At 40.7% G+C, this 18,125-nt stretch overlaps 1 protein-coding gene across 3 annotated transcripts in view; it reads left to right on the forward strand.

The window, feature by feature from the left end:
• Positions 1-18,125, forward strand: part of SWT1 (SWT1 RNA endoribonuclease homolog) — a 92,515-nt gene that overhangs the window by 22,009 nt on the left and 52,381 nt on the right. For all 3 annotated transcript variants that reach the window (XM_050961388.1, XM_050961389.1, XM_050961390.1), the window contains 7 exons: positions 1,784-2,552; positions 3,001-3,066; positions 4,077-4,206; positions 4,329-4,430; positions 6,035-6,223; positions 7,037-7,130; positions 14,805-14,941. In XM_050961388.1, the coding sequence (XP_050817345.1) occupies positions 1,784-2,552; positions 3,001-3,066; positions 4,077-4,206; positions 4,329-4,430; positions 6,035-6,223; positions 7,037-7,130; positions 14,805-14,941 (1,487 nt within the window). The remainder of the gene's footprint in view (positions 1-1,783; positions 2,553-3,000; positions 3,067-4,076; positions 4,207-4,328; positions 4,431-6,034; positions 6,224-7,036; positions 7,131-14,804; positions 14,942-18,125) is intronic.

Below are 18,125 nucleotides of genomic sequence, written 5' to 3' on the forward strand. Positions count from 1 at the left end.
AAATCTGTTCTATCAGAGCTCCGTTCCAGAAAACGAAATGCCAAAGCATTTGAAAAAATCTCCAGGCTATGATAGACCGATGCCACAGCAGAGACTCAACACAGTACTGCATGACAAGCGTAACAGAAAGCCAAAGAATCAAATGGATGCTCATGGAGGGAGGGAGGGGGGACTGAGGACTTGAGCTATCCCACAGTTCCTGCAGTCTCTGAAAAGTATTTGCATTCTTGGCTGAGCTCCCAATGCCTGAAGGGTCAAAAACATTGTCGCCAGTGGTTCAGGGTATAGGTTGTCAATTTACCCCGTCCCCGCCCCCCTTAAAGAAAAGGGAAAAAAATCTTTTCTCTCCTCTTTTCAATGTCACCGTATGTCTACTGGATGCTGCTGGTAGATGGAGTGCTGCAGCACTAAACAGCAGCATCCCCTCCCCTCCCCGGTGGCAGATGGTACGGTATAATATGACTGATAGCCGTCCTCATCATAATCCTGTGAGTGCTCCTGGCTGGCCTTGGTGAGGTTGGCTGGCGGTGCCTGGACAAAAATGGGAATGACTCCCGGTCATTCCCTTCTTTAAGCTTTGTCTCCTGGAGATTCAGTCCTGGCAGACGGTGCAGTAGGGCTGGTAACCGTCCTCATCATAGCAGTTGGAGGCTGTGCTCTTCTTCTCACCCCCCCCCTTCACATCTAATGGAGATTCTGGACTGTCATAGCAGCGGGAGGCTGCGCTTCTCTCCCCCACACCGTTTAATGTCCTGCCTGGAATATCATAGCAGCTGGAGGCTGCCTCCCCCTCATTTTATCTCACTAAGAAGTCAGTGTTTCTTATTCCTGCATTCTTTATTACTTCATCACACAAATGAGGGGATAACTGCCATGGTAGCCCAGGAGCGGTGTGGGAGGAGGGAAGCAACGGGTGGGGTTGTTGCAGGGGCACCCTCTAGAATGGCATGCAGCTCATCACTTCTGCGGGATATCTGGGGCTCTGACTCGGAGCGGCTGTGCTCTTTGGTTCTCTAGTAGACTTGCTCCATATTTTAGGCAGGACTGACTCTATTTTTAGACAAAACATAACGAAGGGAATGACCTGGGGAGTCATTCTCATTTTTTGTCCATGCGCCCCCGGCCGACCTCAGCAAGGCCAGCCCGGAGCATCCATGACAGTAGCAGATGGTGCAATAGGGCTGGTAACCGTCTCTGCTACCTTGCAAAGGCAAATGAATGCAGTACCGCATCTGTCAGCAGCATCCAGTACACATACGGTGACAGTGAAAAAAGGCTAAACGGGCTCCATGATTGCCATGCTATGGGGTCTGCCAGGGCAATCCAGGGAAAAAGGGCGCGAAATGTTTGTCTGCTGTTGCTTTCATGGAGGAAGAATTGAGTGACATTTACCCAGATTCACCCGCGACACTGTTTTTGCCCTATCAAGCATTGTGATCTCAACCCAGAATTCCAATGGGCGGGGGAGACTGCGGGAACTATGGGATAGCTACTCACTGTGCAACGCTCCAGAAATTGATGCTAGCCTCGGTACATGGATGCACACCACTGAATTAATGTGCTTGGTGTGGCTGCGTGCACTCGACTTTATACAGTCTGTTTTAAAAAACCGGTTTCTGTAAAATTGGAATAATCCCATAGTGTAGACACCCTTAGCAGTAAGTAGCTGGGTGAAGAAGTACAGTAACAGTGTAGGGCAGGCTTCTCTTTGTTGATTTCAGTCATGTTAAGCTATATTGTGACTCTTCTTTTAATAATTTCCATTTGTGTAACATTTCTGCAGATTCAAAGTACATAAAGATGTTCAAGAGAAGAAACGAAAGCAAAGTTCCTATGTTCCACAAGGCACTATTGAAGGGTTCCAAGGAGAGTCTTCAAACGATAGCAAAACAATCAGTGCTGTTTTGATTCAAACTGAGAAGCGAAAAAGGATATCTATACAGTTTAAACATCATGATGTTAAACATGGAAGAGAGAAAAACCAAAGTGATTCTGGTGTGGTCCCTACTAGCAGGGAAATCTGTAAAAAAGACCACTATTTTGACAATGTTGGAACAGGAGGGAAAATGGTGCGGCATAGTTTTGCAATCCAGAAGGACTTGGTGAGGAAGAAGAAGAAAGAGAAAACTGAGCTCAGCAAACTAAAGGCTAGAGTTGAACAAACTATGCTGGAGAAGTTAAAGGTAGCTACCTTTCCTACAGACTTGCTGAGTAAGAAGTTGCATGGATCAAAAAAATTGAGTGATGATTTCAGAATTCTGAAAAAGTCCTCAGCCACCTTTCCAAAGACTGCAGGAGATGGCAATTTCTCCACTAATATATCACACACATCATTGAAGACTTGTAAGAATAAAGAACACCTAGAAAACTCCAAAGAACTATCTAACAAAAATCATCATGATACTAAACATATACCATTATTTTATTCAACTGCAACATCTAAGGAATGGCAGTATCTTAAAGAGAAAAAACAGCATTCTGATTCCAGCAAAACTGTTAGTTCAAGAACTGAAGGAAGGACTTTTGAAGTCATACCATTACATTTAAGACAGGTAAAGTAATAAAATGCTGAACAAATTAGTAGTGGACAAATAGGCTGTGTGGTGGATTTTTTGGTTTTGTTTTTTGTTTTGTGTTTTTGAAATGGTGGTTTCTAGATAACTGTTCATATCTTCTGCCTCTGCATATGGAGCTGTAGGCTTATGTTTGGCCACAACTAAGAAGAATTTGATCCCCACCTCATTCATACAAGACACTTGTCTACTTTTTTTTTTTTTAAGCATCTTAACATGTTTTTGTATCATTAGGGTTGTGCTAATTTAAATAGTACTCTCTGCTCTTTTCCATATGCACACTGCATTCTTAACTCTTTATAATACTACTGCAAAGGTAGTATTTGGATAGAACATTCATTTTATTGTCAGGTCACAAAGTTTGTCATGAGGTAGCAAGTGCTTGAATTCTTGTAAATGTCTTATTTCTGGCATTATTTCTCAACAGAGCTCTGAAGTCCCATGCCCTTCTGCCTCCCATCAAGCCATTCACATTACAGAGACAGACCAAGAGGTTTGTGCTATTTTAGTTTAAACAACTGTATCTTCAAACTGTGACATTCTGCACTGTTGCTATGCCACTTCCTTCCTAGTAGCCCTGGTATCTCTTAAGTACTAAAAAATCCACTTAGTTTGTTGTGCCTGTCAAGGGCTTTCTGAAACAAGTTTACGTGGTACAACCTAGTTTTAGACTTCTTGCTTCCATGTTGGAAAGTGAGGTCAGAATATTTGGTTGCAAATCCCATCAACTTTACTTTCCAGCGTCCCTTTACCTTTTTTTAGGAAAGAAATAGAGCAGTGACTCTCAACCTTTTCTGTACTACTGTTCCCCTTTGAGGAGTCTGATTTTGTCTTGAGTATCCCCAAGTTTCACCTCACTTAAAACTACTTGTTTACAAAATCAGACATACAAAGACAAGAGTGTCACAGCACACTCTTACTAAAAAATTGCTGATGTTCTCATTTTTAACATATAATTATAAAATCAATTGGGATATAAATATTATACTTACATTTCAGGGTATAGTGTATATAGAGCAAGTCATTGTCTGTCTGTATGAAATTTTAGTTTGTACTGACTTGGCTAGTGCTTTTTATGTAGCCTGTTGTAAAACTAGGGAAATATTTAGATGGGTAAATGTACCGCCCTAGAAGACCTCTGTGTACTCCCCCACGGTTTGTGTCCCCTTGGTTGAGAACCACTGATAAAGAGCAATGTTCCTAAAGAACTGTTGTTAGCAGAGCACTTTCGGCCTCTGTAGTAAGGAACAGATCAAGCCTGTTAACTATTGGTTATAAATGTGGTCACAAATGAAACTCTTAGGCCATACCTTGGACTTCCTGTATTTGGGTATAGGCTGCAGATGCTCATACTCTTAAATTTGCTGCACCAGTTAAAAATTAACTAATGCTAAGAATGGCATGAAAACATCAGCAATGATACTAAAGATGTTTGTTCCTATCAGACAACTTTTTTAAAGAGCTTACTCACCTCTTATTTTATGTATTCATATTTTGCCATAGATGCAAATAATAGAGGACTTGCATGCTGCTCGTATTGACAAAAAGATAGCTTTACCAGTCGTGCAGACTTGTGGAGAATTGACAAGTATGGAAATAGATCTTCCAGAAGAGAATGCAGATATTCCAGCTGGTATGTCATCTGTAAAGTTGTCAGGAGGTTTCTCTATCTGCTTCGACACTGACAACATTTAAAAGTAATAAGTGACCTAAGTAAGGAATGCAAAAGAATGAATTATGTGTTCTCTTCTACAGCAAGTGCTACTTCTGGTTCGAACCTCTTGATAGTGATTGACACCAACATAATGATTAGTCACCTTCAGTTTATCATGACTTTGAAAACTAGAGATATACCAGGTATGTGGATGCTTTTACAATCCCTATAGAAGAGGGGCAATCAGCAGGTTCATGTTTGTATAGTAAGCTCTTCAGGGTATGGGCTATACCATGCATGTGGACAATGCCTAACACACTGTACTGGAATGTGCATAATGGAAAAATAACTTCATACATATTGAGGCTAACTCTCAAACACTGGGCTCCTTAACGAGGTATCCAGATCCCACATTTGGACACTTAGATTTTCACATGTAAATACCTGTCCATGAGAGTCTAAATTCAGAGTGTAGGCTTCCTATTAAGGAAACTGACATCTGAAAGCAGAGCCTATTATGTACATATCTACTGTAATGAAAACTGAACTTCTTATTACAAATTTTAAACTCTTCTGCATACATAAGTTTCAGGAATCCTTGCTTTCTAAAAACCCCTAGGTCTGGTTCTACCTGATACTGGATGCTGTAAAAAGTCAGTAAGAGTTTACCTGAGGTAAGGGCAGAGTAGGGACTTAAGCGTTTGATCTATTATTAATAGTAAGTATCTTGCACTTCTATTGCACCTTAATATAAAGATCTCAAAGCACTTTGTTTAACCCTCATGACACAGCTGAGGATACAAGAACAGATTATCCTGTCTGTAAGATAAGTATTATCAAGGCAGGAAAAAAGTTGTCAGGGAAAAAAAATTGAGGTCAAAGCTGGAAATAATACACCTGGAGTTCTGACATCCAACCCCTTGCTTTCAGTACTGCCTCTAGTATGTTGCTGAATTCTAGATCTGTACTGCTAGAGGGACTAAGACTGCAGATACCAGCATGCACCCAGTGAAGTCCCTCAGGGTGCTTCTAACATTCTGAGCTAATGAACAGTGACTTATAATGCAAACCAATTGGAAACATACACCACATACATTATAGCGTAATGGGGCTATCTCTTTATAAGGTCTGATCATGTAAGTGCCAGAGATAAAGAATAGGGCCAATGTATATAGCATTGACAGAATAGTCATTCACTTTCCAATGTATTCATTGTGTGTCTGGTATATTCCAGTTTTAATACCAAAGCTTTTAGTACGTATTTTTAAAGAATTTTTTTTAACAAAGTTCATTGAAAATGTAGGCCAGTAAAACTTCTGTCCAGTGTCCATAGCGTTTATCACTGAGATGGTGTTATTGGATAATAGTCTTTGCAAACCATTGTTGCCTTTTATTAATTAGAATTTGGTTATATAATCATCATTTGTGAACATATCAGTATTCCCTTTTCCTCTACTGCTCAGTGACTTTTATTTTAGCATCAAGCATCACACAGTGTGGCATTCATTGTGTGGTAAACAGCATGACAGGATTACCACAACAATTATGTCAAAATATGGTACAGTAATGTGATAAAAATTGTTTACTCCTCAACTTTTGCATGTCGTCACTTTTAAGATAACCCACTGAATGAGTGTTTATATTGAATTTAACGTTAAGGAAGCTAACTTCTGATTTGAAATGGGTCTTGCCCAGTAATGCAGAAATCTGCTAATACACACGAACCTCGGGAACTATGTTCACGTTAAAATGGAACCTACTGTAGTTCAATTGGCAGATTTTTCTTTTTTAAATTTGTATTTTCTAGGCATTTGCAGACTTGCACTGATAATTCCCTGGGTGGTTCTACAAGAACTGGACAACTTGAAGAAAGGCAAAGTACTACAACATGTTCGGCACAAAGCTGTCCCTGCAGTTCAGTTCATCTACACTTGTCTCAAAAACCAAGATTCAAAGCTGTGGGGGCAATCCATGCAGCTTGCCTCTCAGAAAATATGTAAGCTATGTACATAGTTACATTTATTTCTTGGTTGAATGGTCCTCACAGCTTCACTAGTGTGAGCATTAGCATCTACTTCTGGGCTTAATATAATCTTCACTTTTACCTTTGCAATTTCCCTATTAAAATTGACTAACAACTTTCAGTGGCCATCAGACTATTATTCACTATGGACCTGATTCTCCACCCTGTCACACCAATTTTATACTGTTAATTAATGTCTGAGTTATGCTGGCATAAAACTGGTGTAATGGAGTGAAGAATCAGGCCCTATATATTTCTCAATCTTTTGTGATGGGTAGGTATCTTTCTGAAAAATATCACCTATATTTTTCAGCATGAACCTATCAAATACACCTTAATCAGTAGTAAAAGATTTTTTGAACAAATTTTAGTACATGCATAGTTTATAATAAAAAACTAGTACTTCACTCTCTACCATGTTACCGATAAATTTGTTTGTTACAGCGTTCTCAATTCCAGCTGTGTCTTCACTTTATAAACAGGCTGTGGGGAGTTACTTCATCCTACCAAGCTAGGTATGGATTGTGTGTTGTCTTCAGTTGCTGACTGCAACCTAGTTGATCACAGAGCTGTGTAAGCGACTTGCCTGAAGTTGCAAAGCAAGAAAGTAGTAGTTTCTAGTAGAACTCAGGAATTCCTGTATCTCAGATCTGTGCTTAGACCACACATCTCTCCATTGCTTGAACAAAGTGTTTGAATACAGTATCTTAATAAATATATTAAGATATTGCTCATGAAGCCTGATTATTTCTGAATATATTGCCATTGTGTTTGCTAAATTTGCAGATGGATTGAGTGATGAAAACAATGATGATCGTGTTTTACAATGCTGCTTGCAGTATCAGCGTCTTTTCCCTCAAGCTTTTGTCATACTGTGCACGTGAGTTACATCTGCATTTCATGTTTTTGTTTTCAAGATTGATGAATTCTGTATGTGGGGAGGAGACTACACACCATCACTTTTATATGTGATTGAAATAAGGGTTTTTTTGTTTGTTTTTGAGAAGCAAAATCACTCGATGTAACTCCTTTGTAGTATAAAGGAATAATTAAAAACACTTTTCTAACCGTAACACTTTAAGTAGAATTAATTCAAGTTCTTAATTTTCTTAAAACTGGAATTTGCTGGAAAACCGCTGCTAATATTACTGGTGCTGCATAAAGTAACTGAAGACTTAATAATCACATTTTGTGTGGGAACAGAGCAGAGATCTAGTTGTACATACATGGTGAAGGTGGTGGTAGTATGTATTACAGCGTGTGTGGATAGGGATTGACTTTGGTCTAATTCTCCTGCTGATTTTTGTGACTTGGTTCTAGCTTTGGCTACACTAGGAATTGAAATGTAATTTTCAGCAACTGATCTCCCTGAAGGGATCCTGAAAAGGTGGTTCAGATGAAGACTGGACAAAATCAATACCATTTCAGAAAGTGGAAATGAGTTCTCTAACGGGAACTAGTTTAATTTGTGCAAACTTAATGTGTGGGAGCCAGATTAGTGTTTGCAGTGGAAATCCAGACAAACATGAGTATGGGGAGACTGTCCATAATGATTCCATGTTAAGTTAGCACAATCTGAGTTAAGAGATGACTCTTACACTGTGTGGCTCTATTAAACTCAGGCTGTGATCTATACTCTAAAATTTTATCTATACTCTTTTTGACTTCTTACAGCCTCATGAGTAATAAAGATTCTCCAGCTGGAACTTGGATAATTTTTTGTTGTATTAGGCAGAACAGAATTCAGCTCAGTCCATCACATCTTCATTGGGTGCACAGCAGGGTGGATTGATCTTAAATCATTGGCTTAAGTCTTGTTTTTGCATTTGCGTTTCTTAATTCTTTTTTGGGTGCTTGCACATGTCCATTCCACTTAAGTGTGTGCCAGTGCACAGTGCACTGGAGCTAGGTAACATATTTTCCCATAGTGGTACCCAACTGGGCAACACATGTGCCCTCCATGCACCGGTGCTGCTTAGCGGGAGCATGAAAGGCAGAGATGCCCCAGTGCCCCTGTTTCTGCTTACCGCCTATGATTGGTGGTCAGAGCATGTGTGAGCTCTTCATGTTTTCTCTGTGTGTTAGTTAGTTAGTTAGTTAGCTGTACCCATTTTAGGTTTCCATTTACCTATTCTTTTGTCTTGGTGGTGGTGTTGAGCTTTGCTCTGTACTGTGAAATACTGAAGTCGGTTTTTTTTTTTTGTTTTGTTTTTCCTTTTAGAGGGCTAAATGGTCAGACTCCCTTAAGGATAAATCAAGTTCTGAGGTTAGAAGGTGAGGTTAGGAGGTGAACACTGTACAATGTTCCTGCAGTGTTGAGTGGTTGACTCCAGCATCTCAAGGGGCTCTGTCAAGACAGATTCCATTGCCTACTTCATCTGATTTCTGTTCCTTAGGCTGTTTTGTCAGTACCAACTAGGTGTTAGACATACGCAGTGACACAGGACCTCTTGTGCTTGTCAGTGCCTGCTTCACCTCTCAGGCAGGATAACTCCCAGGTACCAGATCCGACAGCTTTGGTACCAACCCATGTGATACCAACTGTGCAGGACAATGTAGAATTGCAAATTATCAGATGCTGCTTGCCAGATACGATTATTCAAATTGGAATGCAATGTCTGAGTCTCAAGACAAGTTACCAAACAATGTCAAAGAGGAATTTAAGGTGTTTATTAATTAATATAATTGTTTGGATGCCCAGTCTTCTCCACAAGCTTCAGTGGATGAAGCAGACTCAGCAGCTCCACTGATGGCAGCGGCCATTGCTATTCGTTGTGGTTTGTGGCTGCAAGCACTGGATATTCCGACTGAAGTGCAGCATACTATAGAAGGCTTGCCTTTGAGGGTTCAAGTCTGTTCTCTGGCAAAATAGCTGAGACTCTGCACTCTTTAAAAGATTCCTCGGCAATCCTGAAATCTTTGGGTATTTATACTCCTGCTATAAAAATTGAAAAAGATTGTGGCATAAGTGATCTTGCCTAGTGGTTACAGCTGGGCTGAGTTGTAAGCAGCAGCAACAGTAGTCACCAGACAGGATTTGGAGGAATTGCAAAAACCAAGTTCTGTAAGCAAGAGCCAGGGTCAGAATCAGGCTGGGATCAGAGATCAGAAGTAGTACAAGGCTGGAATCAGGAGGCAAGAGTCAGGGTCAGTCAGGCTGCAGTCAGAGGCTGGAGATCAGAGGCTGTAGCAGGCTAGAGTCAGGAATCAGGGTGAGAGTAAGGCTGGAGTTGGACACAGGAGATCAAGCAGAGTTTGGCATTGCAGCAGGCTGAAGTCTATGAGGTTGCCCAGGGCAACCCATGGGGTTAAATAGGGCACTTGGCCAATCTGAGAGGTGCAGGGTACCATCACTCTGGATCTCTTGTGCGGTATTTTCTGCAGTGTTTACTCTCCATAGTGTTCCCTGGCTGTGCCTCTGGTTGGTCTCCCAATGGCACTGTGAGACTTTATAGGCATCCCAGGCTCTGCAGACCTGGGTTTTAGTCCCTGTGTCCTTACAAAGAGAAGTTTCTGCATCAGAGCTATCCATCATATTACCTGGTGAGGGAGCCTAACACTTCTAAAAGACATACGTACATGACAAGTTCCAAAGGAGGAGACCTCCATCTCTGCCTCTACATCTGTGACAGTGAGACGGCTGTCAGTTTCCAAACAGTCTGACTCAGCCAAGAGCACCAAACCACTTAGAGAGTTCCCTTCCCTTTGGCTTCCAGCTGTACTACTTGGAATCATGTCAGACAGGTGGATTCTAAGCACGGTGCAAATGGGATATATTCTACAAATCACATCTATTCCACTCTCCCGTCCACCTTTTCTGTCTCTTTTTTCAGGGATCCCTCTCCTGAGACTGTACTAATTCAGGAAGGACAGTCTCTTCTATGGCCGCTACATCAAGAGAAGGAATTTTATTCCTGGTATTTTCTCATTCTGAAGTCCAAGGAAGGCCTCAGGCCCATTCTGGACCTGCAGAATCTCAATCAGTTCATAAAGAAAAAATTTCTAATCCTCTATTATTCCATTCCTATCTCTCAACGACTGGCTTGCTACCCTTGACTTAAAGGAGGTATGGTCCTTCACCAGAGTCACAGGAAGTTCCTAAGATTTGTTCTGGCAGATATCCATTATTAGTTCACATTTCTTCCATTTGGCTTGTCCTCTGCCCCTGTCCTGAGTTTTCACAATGTGCATGGTGGTGGTGGCAGCACATGTTCAAAGGGTGGGCATTTAGGTGTATCTGTACTTGAATAACTGGTTGCTCCCTGGACAGTCCAAGAACCAGGTGGAAGAAGGGGTGCAGAAGGTCTTGTCTCTTTCAAGTTTTAGGCCTGCTAATCAACAAAGACCAACTAGGTCTCACCCCTGCAAAGAAGATAAAATTTGCAGGGGCAGTTCTCGATTCAACCACAGTGAGGCATATTTGTTTCAAGCAGAATTCCGGGCACATCTCTGTGTAACAGTGAGGAATTGTAAGAGACTTTTAGGACACATGGCAGCTTGCACGTATGTGACCCAGCATGCCAGACTTCAACCACCTCTGCATGACCCTAAGGTGAAGTCAATTCACCATTGCTCCCGACATCCGCTGGGCATGCTGACTCATATGCCTGCAACTGTTCTCTTCTCCCTGAATTGGTGGATGGACTCAATCAATGTAAGCACCAGGGTTCCCTTTACTCCTGCTTGACCATCAGTGACTCTAGTCACAGATGCTTCATTCTTGGCTGGGGAGCACATCCTGTGAGCTTACAAACTCAGTGTCAGGGAGCTTTGGGCTGTATACTAGCCTATCAGATATTTCTCTCTCATATAGCTGGCTGCTCCTTGCAGGTTCTCAAAACAGTGCTGTGGTGATGTTTTACTTTTACAAATAGGGAGGGGCCACATCTGATGTCCAGTGCTTCTTGGTGAAGGGTCTTTGGAATTTCTGCATCAAGAATGGAAAATACCTGCAAGTATTTCATCTCCTGGGCTCTCAATTCACTAGTGGACTGACTCAGCCAGTCATTCAGCAGAGGCCATGACTGGCCCCACATACCTCATGTTGCAAAGTTAATTTTTCTGAATTGGAATTACCAGACTTCGACTTGTTTACCACCCATCAGAACAAGAAGTGTCACTAATTCTGTTCCAGGGGAGGCCTCTGCCCAGGGTCATTAACGGTTGCCTTTCTGATGTCGAAACAGAAGACTTCTTTATGCTTTTTCCCCCCCCATCCCAACAGTGCTGAAGGTAGTGCCAAACTCAGACAGGACCATGCCATCCTAATTTTGATAGTGCCTGCCTGGTCTGGTCAATGTTTGTTCTCAAACCTATTGAACATCTATTTTTTGGGATCCAATTCCCTCCATACATAATCTGATAGGATCATAGCCAGAATATGAATCCCCTTTGAGCCTGCATCTCACTGCCTGGATGCGCTCAGTGGTTAGATCATCAAAGGTTTCCCTGTTTTGGTGGCAGTTCAGACTGTGTGCATTTTGCATAATGGAAAGTCGTCTTCTACCAGATGTACATATTTCATGAAATAGAACAACTTTCTTTGGTCCTGGCACCTGATACAGAGGCGGATTAAGGTTTCGAGAGTCCTGGGCCAGAGCAAGTGTGTGGCGGGGGCGGGGGAGAGACACACCCCACCCTGTTTTGCCCATTCTTTCCCCCTTCCTCGCTGCAGTCCTGCAACCTATTTGCTCCTTTCTTTCCCCTCCCCCCCAAGACTGGAGAAGCTCTGTGTCTTCCCCTCCTCACACCCAGCCCCAGGGCTGCAGTGGGGAGAGCGAGAGCTCCCCCAGCCCTTGGTCCACGGCAGGGAACAAGAGCTTCTCCAGTCCTGGGGCCACAGCCAGGGTTTGGGCACAGGGGCTTCCCCTGCCCTGGCTGCCCGGCACTTCTGCCAGGGTGCGGGGGGGTCCCTCGCCCCACCTGGTGGCCAGAGCTCCACCACTGTCGACCCAGTAGCTAATCCGCCACTGAGAGTACCTCATGGTCCAGTACTCTTATTTAGGTGAATCTGGATTACCTCCTTCACCTAAAACAAATGAACCTGACAGCAGCAAAGTGTACTCTTAATTATCTCAATGACTAGCCCACCTTTAGGTGGCAGGTCTGTATTCTCCAACCCTATGATTTTATCAGTTTTTTTGAAAGGTTTGGGCAGACTGTCTTCCCTCCTGTGTAAGATCCAGTCCCTTCCCGGCATTTGAACTCAGTTCTTTCAGGTTTGATGGGACCTCCTTTTGAGCCCATGGCCACGTGATCATTGTCTCATCTCTTAATTAAAGTTGTGGGGTTTTTTTTTTGTTTTTGTTTTTATGAGCTCGACTGAGAGTTGCTGAGCTGTGAGCACTGATGACCGACCCTTCCCATTCGACTTTTTACAACAGAGTGGCCTTACATCATCGCCCCAAATTTCTTGCCAAGGTGGTTTTGGACTTTCATTTGAACCAGACTTTTTTTTGCTGACATTCTTTCCCATTCTCGTAAAGATGAAGAGCAGCTACAGACCTTGAAAGAACTTTTAGCTTTTTACTTTGTCAGAATTAAGGAGTTTTGGGCATCTCCTCAGCTGTTTGTTTCATTTACTATTATATGAAAGGGAAATCAATAACGTCCCAGACAATCTGCTCCTGGATTTCCACTTGCATTTGCTTATTACAATATTGCCCATGTATCTCTTCCTCACAAAATGTTAGCCCATTCTGCAAGGACTAAGGTGGCTTCAGCAGCTTTCCTGGGTCATGTTCCTATTACTGACACTTGCTAGGCTGCCATGTGGTCTTTGGTTTATATGATGACCCTTATGCCATCTCCCCTCCAGAGATGATACTAAGTTTGGGAGAATAGTGGTGCAGTCTGTGTTGAGGTAGACAGTGATACCCTCCTTCATCAGGATCTGCTTGAGAGTTACCCAATTAAAATGGACAAGTGCAAGCACTTGAAGGGAAAAAGATATATGCTTGTTCAGTAATTGTTGTTCAACATGTGTTACATGTGTCCATTTCATAACCTGCTCTTCTCCCCTTTACACTGGAGCCATTATGTATGGTGGCTTCTAGTATGAGAAGGAACTGAGGGGAGGAGGTTGTGATGGCTCTGCTCTTTAACCTGTCACCAAGCAGTACAAGTACCCAATGGGTACTGCTATGGGGGGAAAAAGTACTCTGGTGTACAGACAATGAAGTGAAGTGGACATGTGCAACTCATCTTGAACAACAGTTGCAGAGCAGGCATGTAACTATTTTTTATTCTTCCTAAGAGAGATTGATTCTCATTAACCTTAAAACACGTTGATTTGTAACTACATAGAGCCATCACACTAAATTTGGTGCTTCTTTTTGCCACTCTGGATGATACACTGAATCAATACACATTTAAGCAATTATATAGTTCAATATATATGTATTCAGATTTGTAGTTTTTTACATTTTTATGATCTTAGAAAATGGTGAATGATGCATTTCTTATTTGCTAGAGCATTAATTTTTTTTACTTGTGACTTATGTCAAGCTGCATTTGAATGGAAATTGAAATTCAATTAATGCACAAACAGCATTTTAAAATTGGTTTTATTTAATTAATAAAAATATATCTTTTACATGTGCTGGATGAATAAATATCAAATGTATTGCATTTAAAACAGATTTATTAAAGAAAGCATTATCTATAGTTACTGACTAGAAACAATCAGTGCCATTATGTCCTTCAGGTAGACTTGTTATCCTCTTCCAATCTGTGAATAAAAAACAAGCTTTCTTGCCTTTCTTTTTTTCTTTTTTTTTCTCCGATTCCCAAATGGTTTATCACCTTTTTGAATGAATTAGTCATTGACCTGAAATATTCTCTCAGAAGAGGCTTTTACTGTCAAAAGCTGATTTAGCATTTCAGCTTACTCTGGTTCCAGGTGCTTTAGCCAGTGACTTCTACCAGTTCAGTAGTTTGACTTTCATTAAAATTTTAGTAGCAAACATATCCTGCTTGAATATTTTTAATTGTAAATTATTTTAATAGATTAGAGTAAGTGTAGGTCTTAAAATAAATTATCAATTAAAATTTATTTTTAGTTTTTATTTTAAAAAGAAAAATTGTTTAATTTAAATTAAACTGATTTAAATTTTAAAAAATCCAATTTAATGTTAAGAGGTGTGGGCCTGGGTGGGGGGGAAAGTGTTTTTATTTTTGGCAGTAAGTAAGCAAATATGGTTTGATTTGTTGAGTTAGAAGATGGCAGTGTTTGCAGTTGCTTTTCCGGTGAAGTCTGGCCTAAAGTGTGGCTATAAAGTGTGTGGTGTGGTGGGTTGTTTTGTTTTTTGTGGTTTTTAATATATTTTGTGTTGCTTTTCAGAATACCTACGTCTTGATTTAGCTATCTCATCTGCTTTCTTACATGGGTACCTTTTTTTCTTTCGCAGGCAATATGTTGTTTATAGTGAAGCCTTTCAAGATTTATATGGGCTTACTGAAGACAAGTCTGTCAATGGGTTAGCTTTACGCTTTAGAATTGTAACTGTTGTTGAAAACTAATACAGTCAAAACAAAAGTAAATCTCTTTTCATAGGGATGATAAAAATTTATGCAGCAAAGCCCTAGTGAGTGATGTAAAGGCCCTATCCAAAGCAGATTTGGTTACTTCACTCCAGAACCTGAATGTAAACAGCCATCAGAACTGTGTTGGCCTACAACAATCAAAAACAGGTTAGTTTGTGTGTGCGCACATATTTATAGTGGCCGTGTGAGTCATGCGGAGCATAATTAAATTGGCAGAAAATTAAGTTTCTGTCTTCATTCACTCAGAACTTCTAGAACATTCACCTTGAGGGCTGACATTTTCCACCTTTGGTTTCTACCCAAAGATGACTTTTTTTGTGCGTGTGTGTGAAAGTTTTTGAGATCTTGAGTAAAACTGTTTCAGTTAATCAAATAATGAAAGTATTAAGTATGTTTCCCAGCTCTGTGTATGTGTGCATTAAAACAAAACTTCTAGCCACCTTTTAAAAAATACATTTTGAAATAGAGGTTAGCCCCAACACAACTCTCTAAGTCAAAAAGGTTTCATACTAAGTCATGAATCCACTATTAGTTGGATTCCTGAACTAACTTATAAATCTAAGGTCACTCAATAATACTGCTTAATATGAACAGCTATACTTGTAACCTGGGCAATGGGTTATAATAGTGTAACTTAGCCTTGAGTGGGCCAATTCTTACTGTTCAGGATTCAAGATAGCTGTTCGTATTAAACAGTATTATGGAGTTATCTTGTAATATAGCAGGTATAATTGTATTGAAGTCAGGGGAATTGTACTTACTTAGACCCTGGCTGTATTTGGCCCTTGGTATTCTATAGACAGCTGTTTCTTCGACACACAAGTAAGTTCATTTCTAAGTCACTTAAAAAATCAGGAATGTGGAGTAGAATCATGAATAAATATATTCTGAGAAATTAGGTCATCTTGGTTAGTGGTCTGTCACTTAAGACAAAGCATAATAAGTAGTACTGAGGAAAACCTAAGAAAAAGAAATTTAGGGCAAATATCCTGCTAGGAAGGGACTTAGTCTGATCTAGAAGACTGAAATACCCCATGTGCTTAGTAACAGCTTACTGTGGACACATCTTAGTGCTCTTTACACTTGCTGCCCTTTTAAATACAGAGTCCAGATCAAGGTTTCTGCCTAATATTAAGAGCCCTCTGCAGGACAGGCTCTAGGTACCAAAGAGATCACCTCTCCCTGTGTGATTGGACTTCCCATATTTGGTATGTTCCGAACAAAGAAACTTGGCTAGTAGGAGGAAATTCATGAAATGTGCGAGACTAAACTTTCAGAGGACCTGAACTGTCTGCTACGAGAAAAGAATGATGATGGATGTGCGTAATTCCAGAACTAATTCATTTATTTGCTAATCTTTCTCTCCAGGATCTTGATGGGACCAGTGCTGTTCAACATATACATTAATGATCTGGAAAAGGGAGTGAACAGTGATTAAAAAAATTATTCAAGATAAGAATGGCCATACTGGGTCAGACCAAAGGTCCCTCTAGCCTACTTTCCTGTCTTCCGACAGTGGCCAATGCCAGGTGCCCCAGCGAGAATGAACAGAATAGGTCACCTATTCCCAGCTTCCGCCAAACAGAGGCTAGGGACACCATCCCTGCCTGTCCTGGCTAATAGCCATTGATGGACCTATCCTCCATGAATTTATCTAGTTCTTTTTTGAACCCTGTTATAGTCTTGGCCTTCACAATATCCTCTGGCAAAGAGTTCCACAGGTTGACTGTGCATTCTGTGAAGAAATACTTCCTTAATCCTGCTTCCTATTAATTTAACTTGGTGACCTCTAATTCTTGCGTTATGAGAAGTAGTAAATAATACTTCCTTATTTACCTTCTCTACACCAGTCATGTTTTTATAGACCTCTGTCATATCCCCCTTAGTTGTCTCTTTTCCAAGCTGAAAAGTTCCAATTTCAATAATCTCTCCTCATCCCATACCCCAATCATTTTTGTTGCCCTTTCCTGAGCCTTTTCCAATTCCAATATATCTTTTTTTTTTTTTTTTTTTTTTTTAGATGAGGCGACCATTTTTGCACTAAGTATTCAAGATATTGGTGTATCATGGATTTATATAGAAGCAATATGACTTTTTCTGTCTGATCTATCCCTTTCTTAATGATTACCAACCTTGTTAGCTTTTTTGACTGTCACTGCACATTGAGTACATGTTTTCAGAGAACTATCCACAATGATGCCAAGATCTTTCTTGAGTGGTAACAGCTAATTTAGACCCCATCATTTTATATGTATAGTTGAGATTGTTTTCCAGTGTGCATTACTTTGTATTTATCAAGATCCCTTTGCAGCTCTTTGCAGTCTGCTTTGCACTGAGCTGTCTTGAGCAGTTTTGTATCATCTGCAAATTTTGCCACCTCAGTTTACACCTTTTTCCGCATCATTTATGAATTTGTTGAATAGTACTGGTCCCAGTACAGTCCCCTGAGGAACACCAATATTTACCTCTTTCTTTGAAAACTGTCCATTTATTCCTACCCTTTGTTTCCTGTCTTTTAACCAGATACTAGTCCATGAGAGGACTTAACCTCTTATCCCATAACTGCTTACTTTGCTTAAGAGCCTTTGGTGAGGACCTTGTCAAAGGCATTCTGAAAATCTCCATACACTATATCCACTGGATCCCCCTTGTCCACATGCTTGTTGACACCCCCCCCCCAAAAGAATTCTAGTAGATTGTCGAGGTATGATTTTCCCTTTACAGAAACCATATTGACTCTCTTTCCCAAAAATTGTTAAATCCCAAATTGATTGCAAAAAGAGAGAGGGGTTTCTCAGAAAAGTGGGTGACTGGACAACAAAATGGCAGATGAAATTCAACCTGATAAATGCAAAGTAGTGCAGATTGGAAAAAATAATCCCAACCATACATATAAAACGATGGGGTCTAAATTAGCTAATTAAAAGAGATCTTGGAGGCACCATGGATACTTCTCTGACAACTTGAGCTCAATTTGCCGCAGCAATCAAAAAGGCTAACAGAATGTTAGAAATGGTGAAGTATGGGATAGGAAATCAGACAAAATCTCCTAGTACCGCTCTGTAAGTCCCTGTTGTACCCATACCTTGAATACCATTCCCAGTTCTAGTCACCCCATCTCAAAAAGGATCTAGTGGAACTGGAAAAGATTCACGGAAGAGGAACAATGATCAAATGTGTGGATGAGCTTTCAGACGAGAAGAGACTAAAAAGTTTAGGGCTGTTGAGCTTTGAAGTAAGATGACTGAGCTAGATATGATAGAGATCTGTAAAATCTTGAATAGGATGGAAAAAGCGAGTAGAGAATTTTTTGTGGTGTTGGTTGGTTGGG

Source organism: Gopherus flavomarginatus, chromosome 7 (assembly GCF_025201925.1).
Source record: "Gopherus flavomarginatus isolate rGopFla2 chromosome 7, rGopFla2.mat.asm, whole genome shotgun sequence".
NCBI classification, from domain to species: Eukaryota; Metazoa; Chordata; order Testudines; family Testudinidae; genus Gopherus; species Gopherus flavomarginatus.